Source organism: Vidua chalybeata, chromosome 15 (assembly GCF_026979565.1).
Source record: "Vidua chalybeata isolate OUT-0048 chromosome 15, bVidCha1 merged haplotype, whole genome shotgun sequence".
Classification (NCBI taxonomy): domain Eukaryota; kingdom Metazoa; phylum Chordata; class Aves; order Passeriformes; family Viduidae; genus Vidua; species Vidua chalybeata.
The window spans coordinates 1532881-1553362 of record NC_071544.1 but is presented as its reverse complement, the minus strand read 5'-3'; the positions used below and the strand labels follow the sequence as shown (position 1 = coordinate 1553362).

Sequence of the window (20482 nt, the reverse complement as noted above, 5' to 3'; positions counted from 1 at the left end):
AGCAGAACCTCTGGGGTTCACACTGTGACAGGCAGGACCTGCACGGAGCAGCACAACACAAGGTCAGGGCCAAGAAACCAAATGCCTGAATCCCTCGGGCTGGACGGGGGCAGAACCAGGCCAGCTTTCCAGCTCCTGCCCTTCTCCAGGAACCGGGGATGGGGTAGGTCCAAGCCCAGTATGTGCTGTGTGTCCTGCAGGGTGCTGCCTGAAGAGGAGCATCCCAAAGCCACCATCCCAAAGCCACCATCTCAAAGCCACCATCCCAAAGCCACCATCCCAAAGCTGGCATGTCCCAGTGCCCAGACTCACTGGAGCTGCCCAGGGAGGCACAGGGTACAGGGCAGGCCCAGCTGCTGAGCTACCCTGGCCCCACAAGGAGCAGTTACTCCTGAATTTCTCACGGATGTGTAAGAAACCCCCTCTCAGGTGGCAGGGAGGCTCCTCCAGCAACTCTTACCCCAGGGAGGCTGATGTGGGGGGGGATGGGAGCTGGGGCACATCACACCACACACAAAACACCTCCCAAAAGATCCCAGCACCGTAAGGAAGCCGCTGAGACCCAGAGCAGGGCATCCCTCCGAGCGGGAGCCGAACCCCGGCAGAGCCCAGCGAGGTTTCCTATGCCGCCGGTGAGCGATGTCTCACATCCTCCCCGGCCATAATGGGCTGAAAAACACAGTTCCCCTGTGGATTGAGCCCGTTTCCTCCTATTCTTTAACAGGAAGCTGTGCGAGAGTCAGCCCAGGCAGGCGAATCGCTGCTCGCGGTCCCTCCCGGGATGGCCAGAGGCTCCGCGAGCCGCAAACCAGCGCGGAGATGCTGCTCCCGTCCCTCCATCCACTGCTCTGGCTCCTCCTGCTGCTCCCAGGTGAGCTGCTCCGCACCCCGGGGAGCACGAGGCTGGACGGGGGGATTCGGGGGGCCCGGCTTCACGGGGGGCTCCAAAGGCAACGGGGCAGAGGCTGGGAGCTGCCACTGGAAAGCTCAGCCTTGCAGCTCGGCCGGGCTGCTGGGGAAAACGCGGCTTTGTCAGGTTTACAGGCTTTGTTTGGCACTGCTGGAATACAAAGATTTGTTTGCAGGTTAATGAAAGGAGTGTTTCTGCTGAGGCGTTTGCAGTAAGTGACTTTTGTCAAATAAGAGTCAAGGTGGAATGTTTCAATGTACAGGACATTGTTTTCCTCAAAAATACTTTTTATTTTCACTTTTTGCTCTCATTAATATCAATACCAAGCCCATGTGCAAGGCTCGTGCAGAGCACATCTCATCCTTGCTGTAATAATTCTGCTGCTTTGGGGTAATTATTCTTTAACTTCTCTTTCCCATCTGAGTCGAGGTGTGGGATGAAGGAGCTGATTTCCTGCTCCAAAGGATGACAGGTTGCTTTTCCATGCATTGTCAGGCCCCTCTTGCCTTGCTGACAGCTGTAGTAGCTGGGAGCTGGAATACATTCAAAGGAATATAAAATAATGTGTCTCCAACTCCGAGGTTTTATCATTAAACCATAGAAGCTGCCTCGGGTTACAGCCACTGTGCTGGTAATAATGGGATTTTTAAAAGGCAGAGGATCATAGAATGGTTTGTGTTGGAAAGGAAAGATCATCTCATTCCACAGAATATAGAAAGCAATTCAGTTTGTAGCTGTATCATTCTAAGAAACGAGAGCACATGGATTGGAAATTTTGTCCCTTCATTAGAGGCCAACACTGCTGCCTTCAGCAGAGGGGGGATTTGTGCCTGGGATCAGAGCAAGGATCACATCAAGGGGCTTTGAGCACCTTGGCCACCCTGTGACACTCCTTAATGCCCACCCATAACGCTGCTTTCCCTTTTAAAACTGCTTGGAAGGGCTCTTATGAGACAGCAATGGCACAGAGGGGGTCAGGCCCCTTCCCTGGCTGGGCTGCACCACACCAAGATCCACAGAGTGAGAATCCCAGAGGCACTGCCCAGAATTCCAGAATTCCAGCTCCCAGCAGCACCTAGTGCTGCAGCACCAGGTGGAAGAGATGCCATCCTCCATCCTTCAGTCTCGACAGCATCACTCTGTCCTCTCAAAAGCACCTGTCTAAAATCAGGGACAGGGACCGTCCCCCTCCATGGTCACAGCACCGTCACACCTCTCCCACCAAACCGGCCTTCCCTGGGATGTCCTGCCTCCCTCTTCTGCGCTGATCCAACAGCCCCAAAATGGCTTTTTAATTTCATTTTTAATTTTACAGCAAGTCCCAAAGGTGGTGCAGCCCCTGGGGGAAGCCTCTGCACAAGGCAAAGCGGCAGCTTAGTGAGAGGGGCAGTCGGGCTCCGTGCTGGTTCCCCAGCACACCAGCAGCTGGAAAAGGGAATTAGGGGCTCTGGAACAAGGCTCCCTGCCCTGGGAGAGATGGATGTAACCTTGAGGAGACAGAGAATCAGCTTTGGCTGGACACTAACACCTGCCTGGTCCCACACAGGCCTTTCTTGCTTTTGCTTGGTGCAAATTCAGTATTTTACTAATTTATCATTTCCTAAATTAAAATTCTTCATTCTCATGGTTATTTCTGAAGGGAGGTTCAAATAAGGGAAGTTCAAACTGTTATTTTGAAATTGCTGAATTGGGAAGGTCTGGCACATTTCCAATTTGGTTTTCCTTCCCCTAGAAACACTTAGCAGAAAATTTGTCCAAACAAACCTCTTCCTATAGACCCTTTCCATTACAATGGGCAGGCGTTTTCCAGACAAAAGATTTCCACTGAAAAAATTCCTCCTCAAAGCTGATGAAAACCCAGCAGGATTTCCCACTGTTGTTGTTCCATCCACTGCTCTCCTTATCAGTGCCACAGCCGTGGATGGATAATGCCACAAGAAATGTGGTATTTCAAAAGCAGACATGTGTTTTGAGATATATTTTTGATATAATCAAAAAGATGGGTGCAGCTAAAGGACAGGCACCCAGATTCCAGACTTGCATCCTCAAACCAGGGCATCCTAAAGCAGATTTCTCAGGCAAGGGCGAGGCCAGCCCAGCCCTGAGGTGGTGAACAAGGAAGAGAAAGCAGGAGGTGGTTTGGAGAAATGTTTGCTCACACAACAAACTGCTCCCTTCGGTAACACGAAACCCCTCGGTGACTCTGCAGATCTGACTGCAGCAGCTTCCAGGAATTCTGTCCCATTTACAATAGGTGAGTCAACAACAGGTGTCCTTGCAGGAGGTGCTGCTGGTGTCCCAAAGCCAGGAACGTTCCTGCTGGGAAACCAGGCTGGAGAAGGGAGCTGGGGCTTCTGCAGCACCAGCAAAGTCCCAGCTGGGAACTCTCCTGGCCCCAGTTCCCAGAGGAGCCCACCCAGCACAACCCAACCACCTCAAGAAGGGAAGAGCTCCCATCTGAGTCCAGAGCAGGCACCGGGATGGTCAGAGGGATGGAGCAGCTCTGCTGTGGGGGAAGGCTGGGAGAGCTGGGGGTGCTCAGCTGGAGAAGGGAAGGCTCCAGGGAGAGCTCAGAGCCCCTTCCAGGGCCTAAAGGGGCTCCAGGAGAGCTGGAGAGGGACTGGGGACAAGGCCTGGAGGGACAGGACACAGGGAATGTCCTTAAGCTGAAGGAGGGCAGCTCTGCAGGCGGGGTCTCAGCTGAGTGAGGCAGAGGGGCAGAACCCCCCTGCCCTGCTGCCCACACTGTGGGGATATGAGATGTGGGGGGATACATGAAGAGTTAGGAAATGTGGGAGTAAAACCGGGGTCATTCACCCAAAATCTGGACTCAGATGAATTGTCAGGCCAAGATGCTTTACCTGACCTGTAGCTGTTGCTTCTGTGAGACTGGAACCTCTTCCAGGCAGGGTTATCCTTCAAGTGGTCCCCTGACACTCAAGCCAGGAAACTGAAGAAAAGCAGGTGGAAAGAACAGGATTTCTAAGAAATCCCTTAGCCACCAGCCCAGCCCCTTTCACACCTCATCTCCTGAACCAGTCTCAGCAGATCACATTCCTGCTTGGTGGTTCATAAACACCACAGAGCAGCACTCAAAGAAACCTGGGGAATCTCAGAATTACTGGAAAGAATAATCAGTTTGGGAACAGACTTGGAAAGTCTCCTCTGTAAAGTGCTTTGAGCTCTGCTAATAAATAATATTATTAAAAAACTGTAGGTAGGCAAAAAGCACTGGATGGGCTCCGGGTCCCATCAAGCCTGGATTAGTGGTGCCCCCATCTTTCATTTGCACTGGGCATGGAGTGATTTCCCCTCCAAAATCCCAGACCCAGCTCCAAACCTGAGGAGCAGCACGGCCAGGAGAAGGACAGGACCCACACCACCAGGAGCAAACCCAGAGCTGTAAAATAAGCAGGGTGGGAGGAAACTGGAACCAGTGAGCAGCTGCGAGGGTGATGGAGCAGCAGGCTGGTGGAACAGTGGGGGTGCAGCCAGGAGAAAAGTCAGGCTGCTTTTCCTTCCAGGAACAAGCCCTTCACATGGAGAAACCAGCCCTGGGCAGCACAGGGGTGCAGCAGAGCCACTCTGTGCTCGCAGCTTCCCCACATTGTTTGTCTCCCGGGTTGTTTCTACATCCAATTGGGTTTTAATTGCCTCCCACTAAGATCTGCTTCCAGACCAGCTCACCAGAGAGGAGCAGGGAATGTGGTGCTTGGAGAGGATGCCCAGGCCCAGCCCTTGAGGACAGGCAGAGGAAGGCAGCGATTAATTTTAATTGCTGATGAGATCCGGGATTAATTCCCGGCTCTCTAAACTTTCCATAACACTTTGACTGAGTCATTACAATTCAGAACAACTTGGCAGCCAGTTGCCAACCCCCCCATGCCATTTGGGAATTAGGCACTTGAACACTTCTGTGGATCTGGCCCTGATTCGGGCTGTCAGTTATCCACCCTGCAGAACAACACTTTTCCTCTCTCTCCTCCACAATTCCCACCCCACCTGTTCTGCCGTGAGACCCCCAAGGCAGAGACACCTTATTTAGCCATTTAATAAAACAGGACCTAAGCTTTGGCAGAACTCTCTGCTTTCCAGGTTTCCTAAAAGAGAATTTCTTTCCATGTGGAAGTCCTAAGAAGTGGGTGTTGCTCATTGCTGTGTTTCACCCAGGAAACAGCTGCACCTGTGTTAAGTGGTTGTTATTGTTTTTTTTTTTTTTTTTTTTGTCTTGGGTCATCTGACAGAAGTGCCAATATCTGAGTTGCAAAGCCTATTTTTACCTTGCTGGATCTCTTTTCTGAAAGCATTTTCAAGCACAGGGTGACACAGAGGTGCAGCACTGCAGGTGGGACATCCCCCAAAACTGCCAGGGAAGGGATAAGTCCAGGGTTCCTTGTCACTGGGAATAGATGCTCCCTCCCATTCAGCAGTTGTGAGTGGACAGGAGCAGTCCCTGTGACTCCACACCAGTGCCAGAGGTCCTCGCCAGTGACTCCAGCCCCCCATGAACACGGGATGGACACCACAAGCCTGTCCTGAGCCTGATCTAAACTCTGCTGAAACCTTTCCAACAGCTAGCTGAGGTCTCTATAGGAGGGCCTGGCAAAGTTTGGGGGTTTAAAGTAGTCCCTCTCTTTGGTCAGCAGCTGGAAAAACCATGCTTTAAATGTCTACAATTGCCAAAAATAATACTAAAGCAGAAATACCTAGAATTCACCCATCTTTTGGTTGACATCTCCCTCTTTGTGCTGAGGAGTGAGTGGGGTGAGCTGCTGACTTTGGAACATCTCAGCTGCCATGAGAGAAGGCTCCAGGTCAGTCTAGACACACCTAACCCCACAGAAAAACAACTGCCAAAAACAGGAATCCAAAATTCTCCTGTTTACCCTTTGGAAAAATTAACGGGGAAGCAGCAAGCACCGAGTGCAAAATGCAGCTGCAGCCCCGCCGCGCTCCTCTGCAGCCCCGCAGCTCCGGAGGCGAACTGGGGCTTTCCCATGACAGCACGAGCACAAAGCCGTATTTCCCATCGTAAATCCCTCAGCCAGCTCCCAGTCGCCACCCAGGACTGCACAATCCAGCTGTAAATCCTTTGCACCCAAACACGCAACGAACTCCTTGGCAGTGCTTGCCCTTGTGGAAGGGCTTTGATGTTTATTGCAATTCCAGCTGCGCCAGCCGTGTCCTGATTATTGCTGGGAGCTGTTTATACAGCCAGGGATCTCCGTGCTGGCAGCAGCCCTGGGAGGGAATGGTTTCCAACTCCAGAATCCCCTGGGATATCTGCAGGGAGCCGCGACACGTGGCGCGTTGTGTTCACCCCATCCTGCTGCCCAGCCCCACAATGGGAGCTTGGTCTCATCCTGGCTTGCACAGATCCATCCCTCTCCTGTGGGAGATGCTGAGCACCCTCCCCAAAAGAAAACACCCAGCAGAACAGGGCTTTTGCTTATTTGAGTTGGCAGGGAAGGCACAACAAGCAGCAGCGGCCAGAAGCCGGAGCCAGGCCTGCTGCACTTTGAAGTGAAGTGTGGATGTGTTTAGAGAAGGCAGGGCCGTTTATTCCGGAGCAGAAAGCCAGAAGGGATCTCCAGCCCTCAGCCTCTCCAGAGCAGGGCAAGCATCAGCCCAGCCACAGGAACTCTGGGAACTGAGCAGTAGGAAAAAACTGCTTTTTCATCCTTTTTACAATAACCACAATGTTTAGGTTTGCAGAGAACTTCAGAAGGCCTCCAGCATGACCCTAGTGACAGGATGAGATGCAGTGAAGAAAGTGTTGAGTACAATCATTTCCTCCTGTCCAAGGGATGCTGGAGCTGTCCCATGGATGGTCCCATCAGACATGGCAGAGCAGGGCAATGTCACCTCCCTCACCCTCAACTTCCTCCCACCCCCAGAGGCTCTGTTCAAGCTCTCAGATTTCTCCTCATCTGCACCAAAAATGCTGGAATAAAGGTCCAGCTCAGCACCTTCATTTCCCCTTTCCCTTTGGCAAAGGCTAGGTGCAGACAGCAGCTCCTTCCCCAGGGATTCTGGGTGCTTCCAGCATGAAAAAGTACCTGGGAGCATTTCCATAAGTGTGCCACAGCTACTTCTCCCCTCAGGAAAACATGACAATGGGTCCTGCAAGGGACGTTTGGAGAAAGGGGAGCTGTTTGAGTCTGGCAGCTGCTGGAGGATATTGACCCTCATGATGATCTCAGCACTTTATTTTTTGTGCTGAATGTAGAGAGTATCTTAAGGCATTTTCAAACCAAATCCAGAATCACACCCTTTCCTCAAAAGAAGCATCTCTACCTCTTGAGGAAGGGCAAACATATGCCTAAAACATTCTTTTTTTCCCATTATATTAATTGATTTAGTAGGTGATGGTACAGCTGCCCATAACCCTGTCTCTTACTACCCTTGATGCCTTGTGAAGGCTGACCTAGAACAGAAACTAGACAGAGTTAAAGAATAAAGTAGGAATTTATTAAAAGGCCTCCATGGATCCACCTTGGGCAGCACCAGAGCCCAGCCAGGGCTGTACCCAAGGTGAACCAAAATGGTCCCAAAATGCACGAGCGCTCCCGGGGGCTCTCACTGGGATCAGCTCTGCTCCATTTGCACCTTGCAGTTCATTGTCCCATTCCAGCTCCAGCCCATGCACTCCCATCCTGCTTGTTTTTCTCTCTCCAGCCCACGCTGTTTGTGCTCTTGGGCCTGAGATTTGGATCATTTGTCCTTGGTCCCCAGCTGGAGAAGGAATTGTTTTGTCTCCCTGCTCTGTGCAGAGAGCTCACCAACCCATAATATGAAGCCCAGACCCACACACTAAAGCAGCACAGAATGTGAAAAATAGAAAAGCTGAAAACTGAGGCATCACCCTGATGCTCCTTTAAGTTGCTCTTCAAAACCCACAGGGAAGGATATCCCATGAATTCTCCAACACAATCACTCCTAGCACCTCACCAGCCCTGTGCTAAGGCTGGTTCCTATTTCCCAGCCTCCCCTTTCCTTGCTGCACATAAAGGTCCTCATTTCCTGATCCTGCTCCAAACAGAGTTAGAAAATCAACGAGTCCCTTCCTCACTGTGTGATTAAAGACCTGATCTTGTCTCTCTTTCATGGATTGAACAGAACAGTTTTCCCAGCCTGCTGCCCAGTGAACCAGAACAGAAAAACATGGAAAAGGTCTGAAAAGTCCAGTCTGATTTTCACAGCCAAGCCGTGTCTGGGAATAAACCACATTTTATTCTGTATTCACCATGGGTTACACACTTCCTGTCTGGCTGGGATCATTGTCATAAAGCCTCAGACACAAAAACAATTATGGCTCCAGAGCAATTCCATGAGGAAAATGAGATCAATCAGGAACTCGCTACACCCAGAGGGTGCTGAGGGTAAGTCTGAGCCAGAACCACACTCAGGGCTCAGGGTCTCCTTCCAGACACCCCTCCCTGGCCGGGCCCTCAGCCTCCCCCAGGCACCAGCAGCTCATGGACCTCTCCCAGAGCTCATCTACACCACCCCTACAGCTCCTGGCATCAAATCCTGGAATCACAGAATGGTTTGGGGTGGGAGGGACCCTAAAGCTCATCTCATCCCACCCCTGCCATGGCAGGGACACCTTCCACTGTCCCAGGTTGCTCCAATCCCTGTTCAGCCTAGCCTGGGACACTTCCAGAGATCCAGGGGCAGCCACAGCTGCTCTGGGCACCCTGTGCCAGGGCCTGCCCACCCTGCCAGGGAGAATGTCCTTCCAGGAGAGCAGGTTCTGGCTGAAAACAGGCACTGCCGTGCCCAGGCTGATGCTGCCCTGGCTGGACCCTCCCCTGCAGCCCCTGCAAAGGGACTGCTCCCATCACAGAGCCCTGAGGCATCATCAGGGGACAGTGTGCTGGAAGAATGCAACCTTCCCTGCTGTCCCTCTCTGCCCAAATCCTTTTTCTCCCGTGGGACTCTGGTGAGATGGATCACCAGGGCAGTCAGATTCAGCTGCTTTCTGAACATGTAGTGTCACTTCTGTCATTAAACTTAACCACGGAGAGCACCAGGGTCACCAGCAATAACCATTTGAAAATCCCAATTAGGATGTACATTCCAGCAATGACAGACTCAAAGTCACCTTCCCAAAGTTAAACCAGCTGGGTTGGATTTGAGCATTTAAAGGTTATTTACATTTTCCAAGACTTGTCCTCATGTGTGGGACATTTCTTTCTCCCATTTTCAAAGGCAGTATTTTTAATTGGCATCTCATCTAACCCTTGGGGTTGGACTAGATGACTTTGAAAGTTCCCTTCCAAACCAAAATACTCTGCTCTGTGACTCCATGAGCACTGGACTCCGGGAGCCGGGGCTTACAGGAAAACATCACAGATGCTGAGAGTGGAAATGTGAGGGATTAGGGCAGGGATGCTTTGTCATGAATCCAAAAGAAAAGCAAACAAATAAACCAAACAATGCCACCTCTCAGTTGAGGAACTGGGGACCCAGTGAACACCTACAGCCTTGTATGGACCTGCAGGACTACCCAGCCCTACAGGGAAGGCAGCTCCTGAGGGCTGCAGCTCCCTGCAGACTCACAGCCCCAGGCTTCAGCTTCCCAGGACACTCAGGACAGGAAGGAGAACAGTCCCATCAGCTCCTGGAAGCCTTTACAAACCTCATCCATCCATTCCTTAAGGTCTCAAGGGAACAAAGTGTTCAGATGTGTGTCTTACCTCTGAACAGCTCCACAACACAGGTCACACACCCTTCTGTGCCAGGGCTGGGCTGAGGCAAACAGCTCATGGGCAGGGAATGACCCCATGGATTTATATGGACCTCCAAAGGGGAGGAGGACAGTTATCCTGGCTGGATAAACTCCACTACTAATTTACTCAGAGCCTGATAGTTTTACACTTAGTAAAACTTCTTTGCTACTACTTCTCTGCTAATGCTTTTGGGGCAATCCCATATTTCAAAGTTATTCCAACATAAGATAAGGAAAACCCAAACCCCACAAGGAACAAGAACAGCAGTGTTAGTGACCACCACAGATCAGCACCACTCACACTCTGCTCTTTCTTTTCAGGTTCTACAGCTTCCACAAACTCTTCCACCCCCGCTGGAACAGGTACCTCTGCCTTGTGATGTGCTTTATGTATCTGTTTGGATGTGGATGCACATGGAAATGGGGGGATGCAAATTTAGGGAGAAGCCCCACATGGGACCCTGATTCCAAACTCCCATCTGTTGAGTGATCTTCTCCTGGGATCTTGCCTCTGCCCAGATCTCCAGGGCACATGGAAAGCACTGTGCCCCAGAGGGTGACCAGGCTTGGCTCCCTTTTGTCCAGAAGGGAGCGAGGCTGTGTTCCAGGAAGCCTGGGGAAAGCAGAGGGATCCTGCCTCATCTTTGCTCCCTGTTCCCCCAGCTGTTCCCTAGCAGCAGTGGATCCATGGAGCTGGTCCCTACAGCCACACCAGGGGCAAACCCTCTCCTTGGCATCTCTTGTTCCCCTCACCCTTTCTGCTCTCATTGGCTACCATGGCCTCTTTCTGGCCCATCCTCCAACCCTCCCTGTGGGATCCCACCAGCCTGGAAATGTCACTTCCGTGCCTCTGCTTGTGTTCCAGGTCCATCCCAACCAACAGCACCCAGCCCTGAAGCCAAGAACCACAGCTCAGATAACGCTCAGCTAGAGACCGAGGAGGCTTTGGGGACATCCCAGTGGGGGACTGGTCTGACCTCAGTCCAACTGGGCCACCCCACAGTAACTGGGCTGTGCAGAGGACAGTGGTGAGGAGGAAGGAAATTCTGTGGTGTCAGGGCTTCTGATCCAGCTAACTCACCCCACAGAGATCAAGGCATGGGTGTGAACAAAACCAGGAGGAAAAAAATCACTGAGTTGGATAGGGAGAATGAGATGATCATAGAGTGGAATCCCAGAATGGTTTGGCTTGGAAGAGACCTTAAAGCTCATCCCATTCCCCATGGGCAGGGACACCTTCCACTATCCCAGGTTGCTCCAAGCCCTGTCCAACCTGGCTGATCTTTAAGATCCCTTCCAACCCAAGCCTTCCTATGATTTTTGACATGTACAGATGTCGCTGTCAAGCAGGACGGGAACAGAGAACTCCAGATCAGAAGGCTAAGAAAATGAGCTCTGATTTATTTCAAATATACCATTCTATATATAGAGGACATTGAGAAGACTAATTTCATTGGTCTTAGAGTAAAAACATGTCACACCATTGGTGTACAGTGAATGACGCACAGTGGCAGAGCATATCTATAAACAATGTGAATAACAAGATAGATTAGAGAATTATTTATATTCTTTCCCAACTGTTTCCCAGGCTCTTGCCTGGTTAGAAAACCTTTCTCTTTCTCTCTGACTGAGCTGAGAATATCCACATACAGAAAATTGATTACACAAGAAATTATCTCTCCAGCTCCATACCTGTTAGTGTCCACTTGAATCTTTGGAGACAGATCTCCTGCTACGGTTCAGGAAACAAATAAATCTAAGCATAGCTACCCTTCCAGAACGACCCCAAAAATATCAAGGAATAAGATCTCAAAAAGATCTCTGCTTCTGCTTCCAAGCCTTGCAAAAAAAAAAAAAAAAGAGAAACTTAATCCTAAATTCTAATATTTCAGTGAAACATTTGGATAAAGGGGAAAAAACCCAACCACACTAACCTTGAAACCATTTCACCATTTTCACAATTTATTGGAAAGCCAAGAGCAGTCTAGACAAGGAAGTTGCCTATAAATTCCCACCTGGTGATCCACTGTTCCTTGCAGAGGGATTATTGAAAGCTTTTCCCCTCCCATATTGCTCTGGATCAGGTACTGTTTGGAGCAGGTTGAGGCAGAGGATGGAGCCTCCAGACCACTTCAAGAGCTGAATTGTTTGTGCTTGGAGGCTGTCAGTGAAATGAAAGGTGAAAGCTGCATTTCAGAACACACAGAAATGATCATGTGGTGCCAGGCAGGTCAAGTGTCTGGTGACAAAAACACCTTCACTTTTCACAGCAGGGAAGGAAGCAGTGGCAAACCCTGACTTTCTCCACGTGTTTGCTGAGCTCTGCCAGCTCAGCATCTCCTCACAGTGCAAAGAGCAAAAGGAAATTCCAGACTACAAGAGCTCCTTGACTCTGAGCAGGATGAAGGCTTTCTCTAGCAGATTATTCCTAACTCTTAAGAAATGTGAGGGCTCTGCAATAGCTGTGCCCTCTTCAAGCTGTTTCTGAGCTGAACCTTTTGAAGTAACACCACAATTTCCCTACAGAGCCATCAGTAAAGCCAACACCACTGACTAACCTGAGCCTCACCTCTGTGGGTCAAACTACTACAGCCAAACCCTCCCCCACCACTACAACAAACCTGACAGCAACCACTGAGCAAGGTAAGGATGGAAAACTCAAATATTTGCTCAGGCAGGACCTGTTTGTGCCTCCCTCCTTATCCAAGCCAAACTGCAGGCACCAGAATATTTGGCCTAGTCTACACTATGCTGGTTATTCAGCAATTCTGCAAATATTGAATTTCTCAGAGTTTTTTGCTGAAAGAGCAGCTCATTCCAGATGGACACAGACAGGCCAAGCCCATATGAAAAAATCCAGATCATGCTTTATCAAATATTGGAGCAGCTCCAGTCTCCCCAGGCTCCCTCTCCCAAGCTCACCTGTCAGGTCCACTCTGAGCTGACTCCACACCTGGCTAACTGGGCATCCTGATGTCTGCCTGGAGGGAAAGTGTCATGAAAATAAAGATTTTTACTTCATGGACACCCAGCAGCTCTCCACAGTGGAATTTGTAGTGGCTTCCCAAGTTAATTGTCCTTTCCCATGTTTTCTTTATCTAGATGAAAAGTGGAAACAGAGCACAGCAGCTCCTTCTCCAACACCTCGAGGTACTTTGTCCTTTCAGAGACTAACAATAAGATCACATAATTTGATGGCAATCAATGGCACAGGTTCTCTAAGCATGAGTCTTTTTTGGGTGGTAAGCCATCCAAAATCACATCTGGTGTCTTTATAAGCAGTGATAAAACACAAGATAAATGCTCTTAACATCCTCTGCTGGGATGAACTTTAGCAGCCAAACAATGGATCTGTGTTTAGGAGAGGGGAGCCCTTTTAAAATCTTTTAAAATAAATATAATTTTGCTTTTGACAGTTTGCTTAACCCAACCTGTAAGTACAAAATAGAGAATTCAGTAAAAGTTTTCTCAGAATAAGGGCAGAGTTCAAGTGACTGGAAAACTGAAATCTGACAACTGAGCTGATTCTCCATTAAAAATTCAGCCTCAAAAATCTGCAATGGTCAAGAAACTGCTCTGCTTCTCCAAGTATCTCTCAGATGTCTAACACAAGCAAGGTGAGGAAGCTGTGGTCAGCTGTGCCCACACAGATGCCCACCCAGCAGGGCTGTGCCCAGCTAAGCCAGGAGCCCTTTGCTCAGAACAGATTGCAGACTGTTCATTCCAGCCCCGATTTACCACTGAGGAGCTCCACACGTCTTTGAATAAAGATGCTGATGCTTCCAAAAGCCAGCTCTCCCATTGTGAGAGACCCAACATTTCCCAGGGATGGGGTATCTGTGCCAGGCTCAGCAAAGCACAGCTTCTGCCTGTGGCTAGAAGAACAATTTCAGAATTAAACAAAGAATTTGATGAGTGGGGAAAAAATGGTACAGCAGCAGACCTTGCTTCTCCAGACTGTTCTGCTCCTTGTGGCTTCTGAAATGGCTAGATTATTATTTCATGCCTTTTCCCCTTTTTCTTCTGGCTTTTGGCAAAATGCCATTCCAAATCAGGGATATTTGCTGTGGGACAGGACCTGGGTTCAGCTGCTCCCCGGGCAGTGCCAGGAGCTGTGCACACCTCTCCAGGCACCACATCCCCTTGGCCAGCGATGGTGCTGGGAACCTGGGCATGGGAAAGCAGGGAAGAAGATCCTACTTGACCTACAGATGATCTTGTGAAGCTCTGAAGTATCACTTTGAGTCTCCTGATGGGGCCTGTAGCTGCTCATTAAGGTCGATGCAGACACTCTGGCTGTTCAACAACAGCCTGGAGGCAGCAAAGGATGTTTTTTCTCTGTACAAGTGAAACACAAGGGCTGGCTTTACATTTCCTTGCACAGGCACTGGAAGCAGCTGTCATAAAGCAAGCAGTTCACACAAGCCAGTTTATCCCACTGAGAACAGGAGTCCCTGCTTGGACAAACCTCTGTGCTGCTACAGCTAGACTACACATGGTGCACAAGTTAGTCCAACTCAAACAGGTTAATTACTTCTAGATAACCCAGCATAGCAAATCCACTCATTTCAAGTCCAGGGACAAGCCAAACACTCAATCCACACCCACATTCTGCAATATTTTTTCCCCTAATCAGACTTTATTTAAAAGTCTCAATGTTTATGACCTACAACACATCTATAAGCTCAGCCTTCCAGCCTTGCCTTGCTGTTTCTGTCCCAAATCTGTACCTGGGACTGCAGGCCCTAAAGAGTTCACAGAAGGGTATTTGAATTTTGGTTCCCTAGGTTTCCATTTAGACATGGAAAACAGGACAAAGTATGTTTGGTGGGAAGCTTTTAGTATGGAGGTGGGAGTATTAATTGCAGATTTCCCCAGATATCACTGGCACTACAGTGAATCCATTCTCCTCTCCATCAATTCCTTTGGTTCTTGAATGTCACGGGAGGTCAAGACTCACATTCTGTGTCTCTCTGTGCAGGTCAGGATCCCATGAGGAATGAGAGCACCACAACATCAGTGACTCGAGGTGCTTCCTCCTCACAGAGAGGTGATTCCTGCTCCATATTTTATATTCCTCTGCACAGCCAGCAGCAAGGCCATCACACAGCTGTCTTTAAGGCAGCATGGACACCAAGGATTTCCTGAGGGGTGCTGAACATCCCATCCAACCCTTGAAAAGCCTGTAACACTCTGCAGAAACAGCACTGCAGGGCAACTTCTTGAGCCTGGGAACAGCAGGAAAGGTACCATTATGACAACAGGTTGTAAAAGCAGGAAGGCTGGACAAATTCCCTCCTCAAACGCAGCGCCAGCGCTTACTTTGACCTTTCCCCACTGGGGTCCCTGAAGGAAACCCTGTGGGTGCTCTCAGCTTGTCCATAAAAGGGGCCCCACCAAGACAATGATTCCACACAGGTCTTGCTCACTTTAATGTTAATATTGATGGACCTGGCCAGGATCCAAACTTGGTCTCTTCAGTGAAGTACAAGTGAGAGTTAGGGCCTCTAGCATTGCTAGGAATCCTCTTCCCAGGCGTGGAAGAATGACTTTTATGTAAATCTACCTTTCTCCCCTCTGCAGGCGCCTCAGAACCCATCACCCCAACACCCAACTTCTCCAGCCAATTGCCTGAGCCCACCCCGACAGACGAGAAATCACCGCTGACAGTGGCAGCTTTTGGTAAGGTCTTGTGCCACCTGGGACAGGAGGGCGTTCTCCTTCATGCTGGTTTGGACACTCAACTTCATGAGGCCCTGGCACAGGGTGCCCAGAGCCGCTGTGGCTGCCCCTGGATCCCTGGCAGTGCCCAAGGCCAGGCTGGACACTGGGACTGGGAGCAACCTGGGACAGTGGGAGGTGTCCCTGCCATGGCAGGGGTGGAATGGGATGGGTTTAATGTCCCTCCCAACCCAAACCATTCCAGGATTCCAGGATTCTAAGTCCGAGGGATTCTTAGCAGGACAAATTTCCTGTGCAAAGAATTGTCTGATTTATTGAGCCCTATGTCAGTATCAAATCTACACTTGATTTAAAGTGCCTAAAGATGGTTTATGGGGCAGATAACATCACCCACAGCTCTAGCTCGTCTCTCCCTGTTACATTACTTATTTATCTGGCTTTACACACTTTCGGTATAAGATTTACCAACTGTAGCAGGAACATCCGGACTCTTATCAATCCCCAGTGTAATCAGCTGACTTCTGCCTTCCTGGCACTGCCTTACCAATTAATTATTTATTGATTAAGTATTCATAGAAGCCCTTTGAGGTTAAAACACAGGAGAATAAAGCTATTTGTTCTAACAACTGTTTACTTCTTTGCCTATTATGAACCATGCTCACATTAATGGAAATATTGATTTCCTAGCCAAGTTTTGATGTCAGAGTCTCTCTGCTACTCAGACAGTTCTTTCCTCTATCCCCAGGTGTCATCAGCTTTGTCATCATCCTGATAGTGGTGGTGATCATCCTGGTCAGCGTGGTCAGCCTGAGGTTCAAGTGCAACCACTCCAAGGATTCAGAAGGTATTTGTCTGGGAGAATCTGCGCTTCCCTAATCAACAAGTCACCAGTTTCCATGTGGATCTGGCAATTCCTAAAAGATGCATTTGAAAAGCTTACACCTTGGTGGGGAGGTTTGGAAGTCAGACTGGAACATGGACTGAGCAGTCAGGAATGCAGTGTGACCTCCTCGCTAGAGCCCCAGCCCAGCCTTATCTGGATGCAGCCTCAAATTTCCTGCAGCCCAAATTCCAAGAGGTGGGCAGCTCTTCCATCAAAAATCATGGAGTTTGACTCTCCTTTTCCTTAGGAATCCCATTTCCCACGAAGCAGTGCCCAGCAGAGGGCAAGGCTGCTCTGCAGCAAGGCAGAATCCCTCCTAAAGCCCGGCAGGACCAGCAGGTCCTGCCTGTACGTCCCCTTAGCTGAAGGGTTTTCTCTAATCAAAGAAAGAGATTTTCTCTCCCAAGTTTCCTCCACAGTGTCTCCAATCTCATTCAAATTTCATTTATATCCCTGCATGAAGTGATTCAGAATAGAGCTGACTTATTTTATGACTTCTCACCTCTACATCACCATGTGCTTTTCTCCCCCCAGACAAACAGAAACCAGGAACCTCCATGGTATCAGAGAGGTAAGGCTGCTCCTGCCACCCACATCTGATTGAGAGTGCCTGTTTTATCCCAGAGCTAATTTTAGCAAGGAAAAGAGTCTGATTTGGTTATTTCAGGTGGAAGGAAGCTTGTCAAGACATCTTTGAGAGAGTTAGAAAAGCAAAATCAGCTTTGATAGCACCTCATGCTCTGATAGAGACATAGATAGAAGATCAATATTTAGGGGGCTCATCTCAAAGCTGCACTGAGAGAAGACTCCCCACCTTCCCAAAGCAGATTGATTGTCTTCTTTGCCTAGATAGAGCCTTGAGGTCTAAACTCTAGTTTCTGGATCTCAGAGCAGTCTCAGATACCTCCCAAGATGCCCATTACTGTTTCCCAGTGAGAGCAGGACAAAGGAGCCCCAGTTCAGAGACTTCTGGAAGAGAAGCATCAAGCAGAGAATGGTCCATCAGAACCCCATGGTCCGTCACTGCTATTCCAGAGGAGAGGCTGAATGTGGGAAAACAGCAGGAAACAAGAGCTGGAAGGGACCAAAACATACTGCTGTTATTTTTCCATCTGATAGTTTCCTAAACCCTGCTTTGGAAAGGGACCAGGGACACAGGGAGCAAAGTCTGTGACTATTTAGGTGCCAAATTTGCGTCAGCATCACTGGTCACTAAATACCCTTAATGATCATGATCCAAGAGATCTGAAGCCACCGAGGCAGAACATGCCAGAAAACAGGACAGTGCCCTAGGTTCCCTGACCCCAAAGTCATCCAGCCTCCACTGGCAAGGAAAGCACATCCCAGCCCTCAAGGTAGGAGAAAGGGGGAATTCCACCTTCCAAAGCCTTGTAACTCCCTATAGATGGGCCTGAACCAGGACAGCAGCTCAGTGGGTGGTGGAAACCAGACCTGGTCCCTCACACCAGCTTCAGCCTTGCCTGTTTGTCTCCAGCTCTCTGCAAAGAAATTTTGTCCTTGGAGGTGTCCAAGGAACACGTCGACGTGGCACTCAGTGCTCTGGTCTGCTTGACCAGGTGGTGATTGCTCAAAGGTTGGACTCGATGATCTTGGAGGTCTTTTCCAGCCTCAGTGACTCTGTGATTCTGTGATTCCCTCTCTTGTTTCCCAGAGTAATTCATTATCTCCTTTCCTTGGCAGCTGCTCAGCAGACACAAGCCAGAAGGGAAACAGCATCACTCTGATCTCCATGAAGAACATCAACACCAACAACAGCATGAGCTACCCCCCATCAGAAAAGGTTTCCCTTTTCAGCCTTGCTTTTTAGGGAATCAGCTGGGGATCATTTCTCTGGCTAGATAAGAGCATGCCTTGAGGTATTTCTTTGCTCTTTTATTCCTTCAGAAATATGACAAAAACCACCTGCCACCAAACTTCTAAAGGTCCAAACTGCTTCCAGTGAGCCTGGTGAAAATTTGAGTGCCCATCTCAGGTTTGCCTGGGCTGGCTGAACTTGAGGTGCCAAGTTTAGCTCATGTACACAGGTGACATCACCTGTAGCCAGCTGCAAAGCTGGAGGGGTTTGCCATTAAATGGAGAGGTCTATGAGAAATCGAGGTTGCACCCTCCAGCCCAGCTTAGCTGCTCCTGCCCCACAAGTGGTTGAAGCACATCCCCATCAGTGCTCTCAGGTCCATCCCACATGAGGAATTCTTATCATTTTCAGTTGTTTTAAAGCTGGGACTGAGTTTGGGAGAACACATTGCTCTACTGCCTTTGTCAGCCCGGCCAGGCCACTGATGAACCACATTTTGTTCTTTTGGCAGGTGTTATGAAGCCAAGAGCCCAGAGCTTGAAGCTGACATGTGACAACCAGCAGTGGCTTTCTAGGTTCCTTTTTTTTTTCCTTTGGGGAAAGAGCAAGGGTGGACTTTATATATAAATTATTATGTCTTTTCTGATCAGTACATTTACAGTAGTGTCCTACATAGCTTCCCCACCTGGGGCCTAAGGGCTTTCTCCAGTTACAGCCTGCCACTCTCAGTGGTTGATATCTAACTCTATTTTTGATATGCCTTCAAACACTCAGATCATTCCAGCAGCAAGAAGCACCAAGGCACCATCCACTCCACTAATAAACCTCTGCCTTAGATGAATGGCCTTTATAGTCTGTGCCAGGCAGCCACGGGCTCATTAATCAGCATAGCCCCACGTGGAGCCAGACCCGCGCGTTGGGAAAGCCTGATCCGAAGCTGAAGGCCTGATGGGACTTAAATGCCCGAGTTCTGGGTCAAATCCCAGCACGACTGCTCCAAGCCCCTTATGCCCTCATTGTCCCCACAGCAGTGGGATGGTGACATCCCCCTACCTCACAGGGTTGTTGTGAGGCCTCATTAATCCCTGTCTGTAAAGCGTTTGGAGAGCCGTGAATTAAAGATGCTGCTGAAATGCAAATTGCCATCTTAAACACTTTATTATTATTATTAAGAACAACGGAGCTTCAGGAAGGCAGATCGTGATCTCTCCACGTGCTCAGCTGAAGTGTAAGGAACAAAGTCCCTGCATAGATCAGGGTTTATCTCAGTGTAAAATGAATGGCCACAAGCAAAATGCTGAGCGCCTTCAGCTCCTGGAGTGTGGCAGCCCAAGTCTGCCAGGAGAGCTTCCAAGAGAAATATAGGTTGGATATTAAGAAAAAGTTTTTTACAGGAAAGTGATAAAGTTCTGGAATGGGCTGCCCAGGGAGGTGGTGGAGTCACCATCCCCGGGTGTGTTTAAAACAAGACTGGATGTGGCACTGGGTGCCAGGGTTGAGTTGAGGTGTTAGGGCTGGATTGGACTCGATGATCTTAAAAGTCTCTTCCAACCTGGAGATTCTGTGTGATTCTGTGTGATCTCCACCACTGCTTCCCCAAATCTTCCTGGGACCAGGAAGAGCAGCATCCCCTTGTGCAATGCAAGAGGCAGCTGTGCTTTGCAGCTGGCAAGGAAATGTTCAGAAAAAAAAACAAAAATGCAAATTTTCAAAGCTCCTGGTAAGAGCCAACACACTTTTAACCTCCAACATCTGCACTGGGCAGTTTGCTAAGTTCTTTCTTAATAAATGAAGCTTTTCTGGTAACATTCATGAAAAGTAAAATGTCACTCAGCCAGGCTCCACCAGACTGGTGAATTTCCTTAACACAGAGTCCCAGATAATTCCCAATTAGATGGACCCAGACAGCTCCAGTTCCCAGAGACCTGTGACTCCACAATTCGAGCACAACAAGTAGATTTTTAGCGGAAGTAAAGCTTTAACAAATCTCCCTGGACCTCTGAGATTCCATAGGATCTCACCACTGCTTTAGTTTTCCTTCCTTTGACCTCCTTCCCACAGGTTCTTGAAGGTCTTAAATTGAGGGTGGGCAGGCCCTGGCACAGGGAGCCCAGAGAAGCTGTGGCTGCTCCCGGATCCCTGCAAGTGCCCAAGGCCAGGCTGGACACTGGGGCTTGGAGGAGCCTGGGATGGTGGAAGGTGACCCTGGCAGGTCACCAGGATGAGGGGAAACCACCAACAGCATTAGCAGCGATGAAAGCAACCAGGAAATGTCTTGTAGTGAGGGGCCAGACCAGGACACAGCCCTCGAGGTCCCTCAGCAGTGCCAGCACAGGGGATGGGCACTGCTCTGGCCTTGCTGCCACCCCGGGGCTGGCACAGCCCAGGGGCCATTGGCCTCCTGCCCACCTTGGGCTCGTGTCCAGCTGCTGTCACCAGCGCCCCCGAGGCCTTTCT

At 49.6% G+C, this 20482-nt stretch overlaps 1 protein-coding gene across 2 annotated transcripts; it reads left to right on the top strand.

The window, feature by feature from the left end:
• The first annotated feature begins 791 nt into the window (after nt 1-791).
• On the top strand, nt 792-18623 carry ECSCR (endothelial cell surface expressed chemotaxis and apoptosis regulator). Of its 2 annotated transcripts, XM_053956424.1 has the most exons (11): nt 792-871; nt 9966-10007; nt 10510-10561; nt 12172-12287; nt 12747-12794; nt 14626-14694; nt 15228-15326; nt 16072-16170; nt 16744-16780; nt 17911-18010; nt 18537-18623. In XM_053956424.1, the coding sequence occupies exons 1-11, from the start codon at nt 820-822 to the stop codon at nt 18543-18545; spliced, it is 723 nt and encodes a 240-aa protein (XP_053812399.1). In that variant the 5' UTR covers nt 792-819; the 3' UTR covers nt 18546-18623. The 2 variants fall into 2 exon arrangements, with proteins under 2 accessions (XP_053812399.1, XP_053812398.1); XM_053956423.1 differs by lacking the exon at nt 18537-18623 and having other exon boundaries at nt 17911-18511.
• The last annotated feature ends 1859 nt before the right edge of the window (nt 18624-20482 follow it).